Genomic DNA, 13,107 nt, shown 5'->3' on the forward strand with positions numbered 1-13,107 from the left:
TTTCCATTTGAATATAAATTTAACTAAATCGAAATCAAATTTCTGCAGTAAATGAGTAGAAATTGTGGATTTCTGATTCGTTTTGTCATAAATACTCCCTTATGGATTTTGTCGCGCTTTTTTTTCATAAGTGCCACGCTTCTGGCGTATACCAATAACGCCGCTTAAATTAGTGCCATTATTTCCATGCTGGTTATTCCTCTAAGAATTATAAGTAAACCTGTTTTAAATGTATCACCATTAAAAAGGTTATATGAACCGCTAGGGACCGCATGTAACATTCGGTTTTATTGGGCAAACTCGCACCCCATGCCTTTTGGTATTCGAGAACGGCTCACTAAATAAAAGAAAAATTGATATTGCACTTTCAATAATTATAAACGATTAAAAAGTATCGGCACTTAATATATCCCCTGATGTTAATGAAAGAAAGAAAGAATACAATTATATTAATGTTACTGCTACATTGCCAGATAACGTGAAGTGGAAATGAGATGAAAATTGATCGATAATTTAACTCTCTTGAGGTCATAGCTTTACGCTCGGACAATTGATAGTTCATCAATTATACAGCGTAGTAGACGTGCGTACGAGTTGCTGCCCCCTGTAACAAGGAATGGAATAGTCTCATCGCGGTGTTATATGGAAAACACACTACACATGGCGTATATAAAGGTTTACTCCTTCGGCTAGTCATGTCATTGAGAAGACAAACAGTATCATTAGAATGATTATAGCCATAAGGTAATGGAGACACGTGCATAATACCGAATTAATATATATGGTGTTTATAAAAGTCTACCGTTCTTCGAAGGAGCTTCCTCGGACTATTCACGTGGAATTGTTTGTACTATTACAAGGGGTTTGTTTTGGGTGTCGTCAAATATGAAGACTAGCGGATCATTAACAGGTGTGACCAGTGCTCTGGTTTTGGTGCTGATTTTGCAGACTGTTTATATAGAATGTGTGTATCGGGAATTGAATCTTCATATTAATACGTAAGTTTATACCCTCTATTCTATCTTTAACCAGCCTTTTTATTTTTTATTGTAAAAAATCAATATTTGTATAAGCAAATATAAACTCAGTCTATATATTAATGAAATGACTTCAAGGCTTGTGTTTATACTATGTGTGTAGATTACTAGAAGTAGATTTCATTGTTTACAATATTATAACGTTGATTAATAATAACATTTATCTGCTAGTCTTGTTTCCACTTTGGATGGCGTTCCTTTTAAAACTACAAATCAGATGATTGTTGCTCTTTTCAACTGAACTACAAATCAGATGATTGTTGCTCTTTTGAACTGAGTTATCAGCTGATTTTCTAATGGAAGTTAAAATATTATAAAATGCCTAATGCCGGTCTTTTGTATTGCTTCAAATGGTATATAAATTATTATTTAGACATTTATTTACAAGAGAAGCCAATAATCAATCAGTTCCTTTTGATCAGACTGAATAAAGTTGTAACTGCATATGCATAGTTATGAAAGATGTCATATGAGGCAGAGTATGCTGTTATTTTGTTTAATGATCAAACAAGATCTATCAATTATATTCATTTTGAAATATTAAGTGGAACCAGTAGATTTGTTTTCTAATTTTAGTTTCAATTTTTACTAAAACTGTGGACTTTTGAACACAAAATCAGTTAAATCTGTTAACATTGACTCCATCTGTGAACCTAAAATTTGAAATGTAACACAAAACACATCAACATCATATTAAATTCCGTTAGCACTTTTATTTTTGATCAAATCAAAGAGATCTAGTCATTTTAATAATTCTTAGCAAAACAGTTTTTCTGCAATTTTGAAATTTATTTGCGATAAATTATGGAGTAATTTACCATCTTTTAATAAAAGATCTAATAGCTATACAAGACAGGGTGTGTAGAATATATACTACATGTTTGGAACAGGTCTTTATTATGATAATGACAAACTTTTTAAATGCAAATCTAATGAAATGGAAAATGAACATTAGTATAGTACAATGACTGTATAATGTTATAATATACAATCTGCTTCACACTATTAAACTGTTATTTAAGAGTCTAATTTGATTTCTTTTCAAATTTGAAATAACTGGAAATTGTTAAATTATGTTATTAAAGACGCAGTATTTCTCCAATGTACTTAATTTTGAATAATATTGTAGTATTCTTATAGAAGCATTATGGAATCCATTTCCATGAAGACAAAATTAATTTTTATTAGATCAACCACCAATGAAAAATTTTTGCATATATTTATGGACTATTAAGATTCAGAATCTTGAAAGGTTTCGTAAAAAATGAAAATAAAATGTCTAAAATTGTACAAAATTCATCTTTGCAGGTATTATGCCATTGCCAGCATGAATTTTAATGAAGTAAATAAAAGAGCATGTTTCCATACAATTAAATTTTTTTTTAAATCAAACTTTCCTTTTGAAAAGAAAATGAAAATATTAATACACCAAATTTCGTATTTCAATATATATCATGGAAAACCCACATTGCTATATATCAATAGATCAATTTTGTTTGTACAACACTTTAATAATCTCTTATTGTGTACCCAAGTAACTAACTGAACTGGAAAACTATGATTACTGTCTTAACAACCAACTGATATAAATTAGACAGTCTGTGAAATCCGTCATCATTTTCATGTCCCGATTTATTTTCTTATTACTTCTTTTAAATTTTTACCATTAAACTACACACAGAATGTTGTTCATTAGATATTTAGTAACTACACACATAATGCTGTTAGATATTTAGTTTGTCAAACAACACACAGAATGTGGTTTATTACAGGTAGGTATTTAGTAACTACACACAGAATGCTGTTCATAAAATATTTAGTTTGTCCACAACTACACACAGAATGCTGTTCATAAGATATTTAGTAACTGCGCACATAATTTATTTAGTTTGTCAAACTACACACAGAATGCTGTTCATAAGATATTTAGTATAGAATGCTGTTCAATAAATATTTAGTAAATACATACAGAATGCTGTTAGTTATTTAGTTTTTCAAACTCCACACAGAATACTGTTCATAAGATAAGGTATTTAGTTTGTCTCAAACTACACACAGAATGCAGTATGCAAGAAGTGAGGGAGTGTAGCTTGCCGTGGAGGGACCCTGCACCTCCCCCCCACACACACCCCACACAAGATAATTTAGAAAATTTGACGGCCCAGACAGCTGTGCTACGGCCAGCTCTTACTTCAAATTCCAACTGTCAAGGGTTCTTCTACAGGGACACCAATATGTACATTGGACCTCGATTTTTCATCCAATCTAATGACTACTCGCTGTTTGTATCCATGCGCGTTTGCACTAAATACTTAGGAAGTTTTTCTTGGCCATAACCAAGATTCAACACTGGACCTCCTTGTTAGAGAGCTGATACCTTAATCATTGAGCCACCATGGCTCTCTCAGATTTATGAAATTGTTCCTGTTTTTATGGAAGAAAACCTCCCACTACATCCGGTCAGAGCTTCATGTAGTGAAGTATGAAAAAAACGAAACAAAATATTGATTTGTATTTTAATCAGATTGGCACTCTGTAAACTTTGCCAGTTTAAAGCTGCTAAATCGCTAATATTTGGGACCTAGAAATTGACCCAAATGGGTCGCAACGCATATAATAATGTAATCTGATTGTATATAAACTGATTTACATTCAATTGTTTCCTTTTTGACTCTAATTTCAAATCAGTTATGTCCAGCGAAAAACAGCATGTGTCTCAACCCTATAGCAATTTCTAGCGTCTGGTTATTCCAGTCTGTTAAGCAGGCTCTCCAGTTGAATATGTCTAGCCTCGTTCTTTCTGGTCACTTGTTGCAAATGACGCTAAAACGCACTATGGTACACGATTCGTGTACCAATGGTAAAATGTTTATTTTGTCTTAAATATTGGATATCAGAAGCCTGCCTTTTCCTGGTAAGATCACAACCTCAATGTTGATTTGAATTGACAAATAATTCGTATTTTCAACGTGTAAGACTTTGGATGATATTGAGTTAGAGACTTAGCTACTTAAAGTAATAATTTTGCAAGGTAAAACTAACAGAAACAACTATAACTAAAACCTACATATTAAAATATACAGTCTTGTCGTATCTACCGGTATATACATTATCCACACATATCAAAATACACAGTCTTATATTTTCCGATATATACATTATCGCATAATATAAAATGGATACCAAATTCATTATATACAAATAAAATATCATGGTTGTTGAAGCTAGTATCAACTATTTGAAAATGATTGATGTCTGTAGAAAGTTTGAAAACTTTTTAAGAACACTAAAATCTATAAGTTTCACATATTGAATGTTTTAAGTATATAAATATGTAATAATATTTTATATATACAACTAATAAAAAACAGCTCACCACAAAAGTTTACATGAAATATAAAATCAATTTGACAAGAGTTTTAAAGAGAATTTATGTCACCCAACAGAAAATGTAATTAATTTTATAATATCTTGTTCAAAATAACCTTACAATTCACGGTTATATTGAAAATCCAAGCCTAAAGAAGTTAATGTTCTCATGTAGTTTTGTGGACCCTTTCTCATGTAGTTTTGTGGACCCTTTCTCATGTAGTTTTGTGGACCCTTTCTCATGTAGTCATGTAGTTTTGTGGACCCTTTCTCATGTAGTAATGTAGTTTTGGGGATCCTTTCTCATCTTGATTTTATGGGGTTTTTTTTTGATGAATTGGCAAGATTGCAACATACTAAGGTTTGGTACTCGGGACGTACTCTTGAAAGCATAGGCGTAAGAGCCGGGGGAAGGGCTGTGGGGGCCCCAGATTTGGTGAAGCATCCATTTTTTGGGCAATGTATTTCCGTTTTTCAGGCACAAATATCAGAGAATGGGGAACATTAAGTTGTTTTTTGCTTAACATATTGTAAATTTATATTGTTGTGTAATTAATTGAAAATAAAAAAATAAACAACCATCACAGTTTTGTGGAAAATTCGTTTTAGTTCATGATTGATTCATTCTGAAAATTCGGGTGAGAAAGAAAGTTTTGGGGCAAATAGCCTCAGACCCCCCAACTGAGATTGGCCCAATATGCTTATGCTAGAAAGTGCCATTGACAGTCATTTTTTTCAAAATTTTACCGCCTCCAGGCCCAAGTCTATCCAAGCTTGAAAACCACTCAGTTCTATAATGCGTACAACTATACTGATATATATAATGTTTACGAAAACATCTATATTAGTGAATGAAGCTGCATTATTGTCAATTCAACATGCAAATGGAAAATTATTTTTATTCCAACTGACGAAGAAGGTCTTCTAAGGTTCCTTAAAGGAGTTATTTTGAAAATTCGGAAAATACACAGATATATAAATAAACTAGAAATATTCACTGATGTGTTAATTTTTCATCAATAAACATACTTAGTTTTATTAATATATATCAAAATGTAACATGTTGGTGGATATAAGAAATGAATATGTGCAAAAGTCATAGAATTGATGCTATAGAAAAGTTAATGATAAATAAACATAGGTCTCTAAATTATTAATTACTGAAGCCTGTCTAAATAAAACAATGGTAATTGCAAGGTTTATTTGCTGAATGGTGCAGTTATATGTACTGACCAGAACAGATAAATACAGCTCAATTTCTGATGAATGGAGTTTGATTTCACCGCTGTATAGCAAATACAGTTTTGGTTTATTTGCTGAATGGTGCAGTTATGAACCGGAATGGGTAGAATTGGCCCAATTGCTGATAAACGGAGCTCAATTTCCACTCCTGTCTAGCGCATTCACCTTTTGGGGATTAAAATAAAACAATGGTATTTTAGTGTGTTATTGCAAGGAGACTTTTTGTTTTTATATATAAACACTATTTTATTGAATTTTAGGATTGGGAAACAGGCAAAGCTTATATAATTCCTCTCCGAAGATTATATTTTGATTATTATTTATTTAAAGTTATTAAGAATGTTATTAATGGCATAGCTACGTGTAGGAGGGGTTAGCTATGCAAGGGGCTAAGGAAATCATGTGGTTTTTTTTAAGGACTGTTTGAGGACATTAGAGATATTATGGAGAGCAGCAAGGCTATAAAACAAATAATTCTATATATTATCAAATAAAAGATTTTTGATACACTGAAATGTTTTGAGCAGGCAAATGTCTTAAATTTCATTACATTGTGAACGAGCATAGATTGCGCACTCAATGGCTCTGGATTTTGATATATGAACTTATTCTATATAGGACTAAAACTGGCACAGTTTACAAATATCCTTAAGGTTTTATTGATGGTTGTATATTAGATTCAAAATTCTAACGTGCTATCGTCTAATTTCTGTTCGTGTAATTTTTAACTTCCATTCATGTAATTTCTAACTTCTATTCATGTAATTTTTAAATTAAGACATTGTATAATCCAATTTCTTTATTTGTTCAGTGTAAATTTCAATTCTATTTCATCTTATTTCTATTATTTAGATAAAAAATGTCTTCTTCATTGATGTTTTGCATGAACATCAACGAATTTAGGATTTTTACACTTCTGCTTATAACCATCATTATGAATTCACCACTGCGTGCTCATTTGGTGATTGCGCATATGGTCGGGACCATTATATTGCTACAAACAACTCGCTCTTCGTATGGTTGATGGGTGGACGGAGTGCTGAAATTTAGAGTGAGAGAGAGAGAGAAATGGTGTTTAAGGACCATAGGACACAGGCTAGGTCATTTCGGGACTAACATATGGTTCAACTTTACATGTATTTCAATAATTTGCTTGCGTGTGGGGGTCTAGCAGTGGGAGGAAACTGGAAGACTTGGAGAAAAGCCATGAGGTTGGACAGGCGACCCTACTCCTTGTCACGTTCAACCAGGGAAATGATACTGAAATTGAAAACAAAATCAAACATGATAGTTGCCAAATACTATTTCAAATATCAGAAAACAACATTTTTTCATTATTTTTTTGAAGATAATTGAAGGATTTGGAGAATTTTATTTGATTATTTTTACAGATATCCCAATATTAATATTTATATAATGTTGATCTGTATTCTATTACTGCTCTAACAAAAATGTCACTTTATTATGATAAACATTTTCTTGAAAAGGTTCAAAGATATAAATTTACAAATCCCATATTGTGGGGATGAAACAGCCTTTAAAGGAGACCGGGATAATCTGTTCATGGACTCTAGGACAATTCATACCCGGACAATTCATTCCCGGGCAACTCGTCCCTGAGGACAATTTGTATCAGTACTATTAGTCCCCTAGGGCTATTCGTCCCCAGACAATTCATCCCCATTGACAATTTGTCCCCGGACTATTCGTCACCGAGGACAATTCGTCCCCGAACAACAATACTGAATTAATCTTTACTTTTTATTCTAAATCTCAGTTTTGATGCTAATTTTACTTCGTTTTACATTTAGTATTAAATCTAGACCATAACTTAATTGTTCCTGAAGTTTTTTCGGGCGAATTGATATGCATGTAGTAATCGGCTACGATCAGTGACACCTTTTGTGAGTTAGAGAATCTATTATCCCTTCACTATGGGTATTGTCCATTGTCAATACTGCACTTGACTAAAATCAATGCACATTATTGTGTATGATAAAACAATGTAGACCAGACATCTGTTAGTTTCAACTTCTTCAATTTCTTTAGAATTAGCTGTTGATCATAATAATTATTAGGGGATGAATAGACCTAGGGGACGAATTGTCCTTGGTGATGAATTATCTGGAGATATCGATGAAGTTTCTATTTCTGATACCTACATTATACCGACCTGACTAACTTTATGATAGTTTTTTTCCAACAATTTTTTATTCAAGTTGCATAAAGCGATACAGAATTTCATATATAGTGGTGTTCTTGACGAAATTAAACCCAAATGAAATGGGGTTTATCGTCCTACCTTTCTACACCAACTGGGCTAATGAAGATGGACTTACGCCATACAGTGTGCCATGGGTGAAATTTGGCCCGGACAGCGGCGCCACGGTCTACATTTATTATGAATTACAGCTGCCAAGGGTTTACGTACCATCCGAACGACTAGACACTGCTCCTGCCTACAATAAGGGCAGCCTCCACAAATCACAGGGACAGAACTAATAATGCCAGAAATATTATAAAGCTTAGTATTGCCAGTGTCTATACTGGCTGACAGTGTTATATAACTTCGAGATATATATTTGTATGATATAACCGATATCTTCTGGCATGGCTCTTCCCCCCCACCCCTTATTATTGATACAGGACAGGGGGTTGGCACAGACAGTGCTATTCGTTCGAATGGTATAAAGAGATAATTTGTTAGAGCAGTAAAAGAATATTGACCAACAGTATATAAATATTAATTGGCTTACCTGTAAGAAAAAAAAAAAAAATCAAATAAAATTCTCCAAATCCTGCACTTGTCTTATAAAAAAAAGAACAAATACTGTTTAGCTTATATTTGAAATAGTATTTTCAAACCATATCACATTCGATGTTGTTTTCAATTTTAACACTCTGCCAAACCATTCAACCTGACCAGCTGCTCAATCTCCAAATTGAGCACATGATGGTGACACCAAACTACGTCATAATGATGGTTGCTAGGTAGAAATATCAAAATTCTAAATTAAGTTCGATGTCCATGCTTAACATGTAAAGCGACAATGAAGTACATATTTTTCGTCTTAATAATAGAAATACGATGAAACAGAATTAAAATTTATACTGAACAAATAAAGAAGTTGGATTATACATTGTCTTAATTTAGAAATTACATGAATAGAAGTTAGAAATTACATGAATAGAAGTTAGAAATTAGACGAAAGCATGTTAGAATTTTGAATGTAATATACTGCCATATTTATTCAATTAAAGTCTCTAAGTGTGATTTGAGCAATGTAGGAATCCCTTGCAAACTATAATATTGTAGTATTTACAAAGATATGATGAGTTGGAATTTCATTGATCTGTGTAGCTCCCTATGTAAATGATATCCGCCATCATTATTTTTCGCAAAATCTAATTGATGGGCCTGTTTTGAATCTAATTGAAACCAAATATTTTGATATTTTTTTCTCATTTACATGTAAATGTTGAATAGATAGGTTGCAAGTTTTCAAGAATATCTCATGACTTAGAATATTTGAATAATAACATTAGTACTTGATGTAACTAAAGTAAAAAATGTGTAGCCTATGTCGAGATTGATAAAATGATGGAAAAATGGAATTTTGACTGTGATTTTATACCTCCCTACTTTATGACATTATCAGCGATAATATTAATGGTGCCATCTGAAATATTTTATAGCTGAATATTAAAACAGAATTTGATGGCCTAAAGTAAGGGTTGAGGACGTAGTCGATTAAACTAAAGGTAAAATCAATTTTCAAGCCGATTTAAAAGCCCTCATAAATCTTCATTGAATCCTTTTTGGATATGTGTCTGTTAGAATGATCTGGTTTCAAATTCTGATAAATGTTCTGACATTTCAGACATATAATGGAGCTATCTAGTCTGATACTGTAACATGTATTAAAATTTAATAATCGATTAACTGCAGTTTTTAAACATGGTAGGCTATGAGAGCAGTATGGTTAATAGTGAACATGGCATTTCACCCATTTAGTTACAAATAATTCTATTTCATTGAGTTCCATATATTATTGTTTTTAAAATGTGAAGATGATAGAGAGGAAGCAAGTTGAGGTGTACTATGGACCAGGAACAGAGCATGATGTCATCGCTGCCAATCCACCATCTTAGAATTGTGATGACATCAAAAATCAAAGTCTGTCAATCGACGCACAATTAAAGTAGCTAAGTCTTTAACTCAGTATCATCCACCTTATTCGGCATTGCAAACACGACTTATTGGTCAATTTAAATCAACATTGATGTTGTTATCTTACCGTGAAAAGATGGGCTTCAGGTATCCAATATTTAAGACACAATGAAAATATTAAACTTGGCACAAGATTTGCCTGCCAGAATGCTTTCGAGCGCCATTCTATCTCTGAATGGTTCTGTTAAATCTTAAGTGGAGGGGGGGGCTTATGTCGCCCTTGTAATGTGATGCGACTGTGTGCAATTGGTTTTGGGTGCAACTGGATGCAGCTGAATACAACAGAGAGTTGCATGAGAAAGGCGACAAGCAGCACTTTACTGCAATCGGTTGCTACTAGTCGCAGCGACATAAGTAGTTTTTCAACTGAATGCAACTACTTTTGAGGTAACATTTAAGCATTTGATGTATTTTTTATTCGTCCAAATGCATGTATTATTCTATCACCCCTGTATGGGTGTATGTTTGTGTTGTCTGTGAGTCGCCTACAGGGCACAATTCTAAACAGATTGTCTTTGAACTTTGTGTACTTATTCCTTATACCCTAAGGATAATCCCTATTGTGTTTGGTGAATGCCTGACACCCAGGGGCTAAGCCAAGCCCATTTTTTGATTGGTTTGTTTGTCATCTACAGGAAGCATTTCTTAATGTATCATCTTGAAACTTTGCATACTTATTCCTTATACACTAAGGATCACCCCTATTGTTTTTGGTGCAGAGCCACAGACATTTTTTTTTTTGTGTCTGTGTTTTGCCTGCAGGCCGCAATTCTTATAGTGGATCGTCTTGAAAACTTTTCATACCAACTTTTTTGTTAATTTTTTTGTCAGTAAATACTCTACAGGTTGCAATTATTGTTCAAATTCAGTATATCAATCATTTCAATAATATGGTTGTACCTATTTATTTTGTTACATATCCAATTCCCATGAGCAGAGCCACATCCAATTTTTGTGTTTATCGTCTACAGGCTGCTATTCTGAATGGATCATATTTAGTCTGTAAATTTGGCAAAAGAATCCCAACGCCTAGCCTTTCATACATGTATTTCATGCTCTTCATTTTTAAAAAGTACCATATCAATCAAAACAGGAATGTGGACCTATATTGCAGCGGTAGTACTAGTGATGCTCTTGTTTTGTTTTCTCAAGTATTCAAAGAATGGATAATACCATGCAAAAGCAAAACTCTCTATTTCCAAACTTTCATTACATTATATTTTACAACCAATTTCTCTTGTATCAAATTATATTTGATTTTCTTAGACATTGACATTTTTTTTTGTACATTATTTATTTTAGAATTTATTGGCTGTTTTATTTGTCGTGCTGTGGATACAAACTGATTTCTAATAATAGCAAAGGATGAAAGACTTCTAGTCTGGGAAAACTACCTCATGTTTCATCTAATTAGCGGGAAAAAATCTCAAAATAACGCCATGTAAATTACTTCAACATCAACTTTTTGTGACAGACGTCACTTGTAAGTCTTTTGACCTTCAAAAAACCATTGTCGTAAAGGTTATAATATATAATCAAAGAGGCCTGAAAATTCTGCCAGGAATATTTTATGTATTTTCCTTTGTCTTTGGCACTTATCTATCTCACACACTAAACTCAATTAATGAGTTCTAAAGATCTAAGTGAAAGTCGCCTAAGGCATCGAATTATCCGATATAACACATTCGCTGGTCTAAGTTATCAAATTACTTTTCTACTTGACTAGGCCGGGATAAGTAAAGCTGGATATTGCAAAGCTTGGATTTTGTCTCGAAATGAAACTTTTTCATTGTTTTTGAAGGACTGGATAATTGTAAATGAATTGGAACTGGATCAATTAGTCAATAACCTGACAGATGACTTGGTCAGTGTTGTTAATAGTCAATTAGTAGACTGTGACAGATCTGTATGTCTTGGTGGATCGAGAATTAGACTTTATAACTGAATTCTGTTTAAGATATGGCAAGGATTTCTCAATTTTATTCTCATTTTTAGTTTGGTTAGCTCTCTGGCTGGAGTCCTCATTCTTAAAGGACAATGACTGTCTGGATTTCATATTCATAAATGACAATGTTTGATTCTTTAGAGTCCATATTCATAAAGGACAGTGTTGACTCTCTGGAGTTCACTTCTTAAAGGACAGTATTTGCAAGAATTATTTTTGATTTTCTGTTTTGGCACTGCACCTTAAAGCTTTATTGTGTCATATTAGTGCAATGCAATAGGAAAACTTTGCAAACTACAATGTTGTGAAAGATGAATCTCTAATAGGGACATCGTCCAAAAATGTTTCAATTTGGTTCAGTCATCAGTGTTTACAAAGAGATGTTGGATTAAAATTTATCGATCTATGCTTCTCACTATGTAATAAGCCCACTGCCATTTTGTCGTGTTTTAATAGAATTGATAGTCCTATTTTAAATATGATTGAATCCAAGCTAGGAGGTTATCTAGCGTTGCTAAATAATCAGTCTGATTACATATTAGCTTGGATTAAGCTGTGAGGCTGACCTTAAAAATATCTTTGTTTCACCAAACCCGACCCACAATCGAGGAGAAGGGTCGGTAGGTCGGTTTTTTTTTCAGATTTTTTTTTAAAGTCAGAGAAATCAATACAGAAAACTTATTAGCTGTATACTACAGATTCATTAATTTTGTTTAATGAATTTGGGGTCTGACGTAAAAAGTAACGAACTGAAAGTTTTTATTAAACTTAAGAGCTAATTTGACAGCTTAATAATTTTCCGGGTGGAAACATTCGTCTTCTTTATTGGCAAACAAATCAATGACATCGGGATTTTTCGTGATGCCCGACTCGCATACGATTAGCCACGAACTTGAAGTGTGAAACTCCTTCAACACGTTTTTAACGATAGTGCGCGTTGTGCTTTCATTTTTCTCGAAAACGGATATTGAAAATATCGTCGTCATGTTTAAAACTACGCACCACAGACATAGAGGCAGAATTATTTCGTGGGAATGGACGTGTATTCGTCTGCAACCATTTTGTTGAGAAGCGACACCTATGACGCTTTCGTCTTGATCAACCAGTTTCAATAATGAATCAAACCATAGCCATAGTATAGGGAAATAACTCTCATGATATATTTCAGGTTGACACACAAAATAAAATAAAAAGATCGTGGAAAAGTGCAATAAAATAATTTAAGTCGGGGGTGGTTTTAGTTAGTCGGTCGCGTTAGGCGAAACAAAGATATTTTTAAGGTC

At 33.1% G+C, this 13,107-nt stretch overlaps 1 protein-coding gene across 1 annotated transcript in view; it reads left to right on the top strand.

The window, feature by feature from the left end:
* The first annotated feature begins 673 nt into the window (after nucleotides 1–673).
* The window catches only part of LOC126827191 (voltage-dependent calcium channel subunit alpha-2/delta-3), a 109,575-nt gene continuing 97,141 nt past the window's right edge, over nucleotides 674–13,107 (top strand). Inside the window, exon 1 of the mRNA XM_056102287.1 lies at nucleotides 674–998. Coding sequence (XP_055958262.1) covers nucleotides 886–998 — 113 coding nt within the window. The 5' untranslated portion in view covers nucleotides 674–885. The remainder of the gene's footprint in view (nucleotides 999–13,107) is intronic.

The sequence above is a fragment of the Patella vulgata genome, chromosome 7 (assembly GCF_932274485.2).
Source record: "Patella vulgata chromosome 7, xgPatVulg1.2, whole genome shotgun sequence".
Lineage (NCBI taxonomy): Eukaryota > Metazoa > Mollusca > Gastropoda > Patellidae > Patella > Patella vulgata.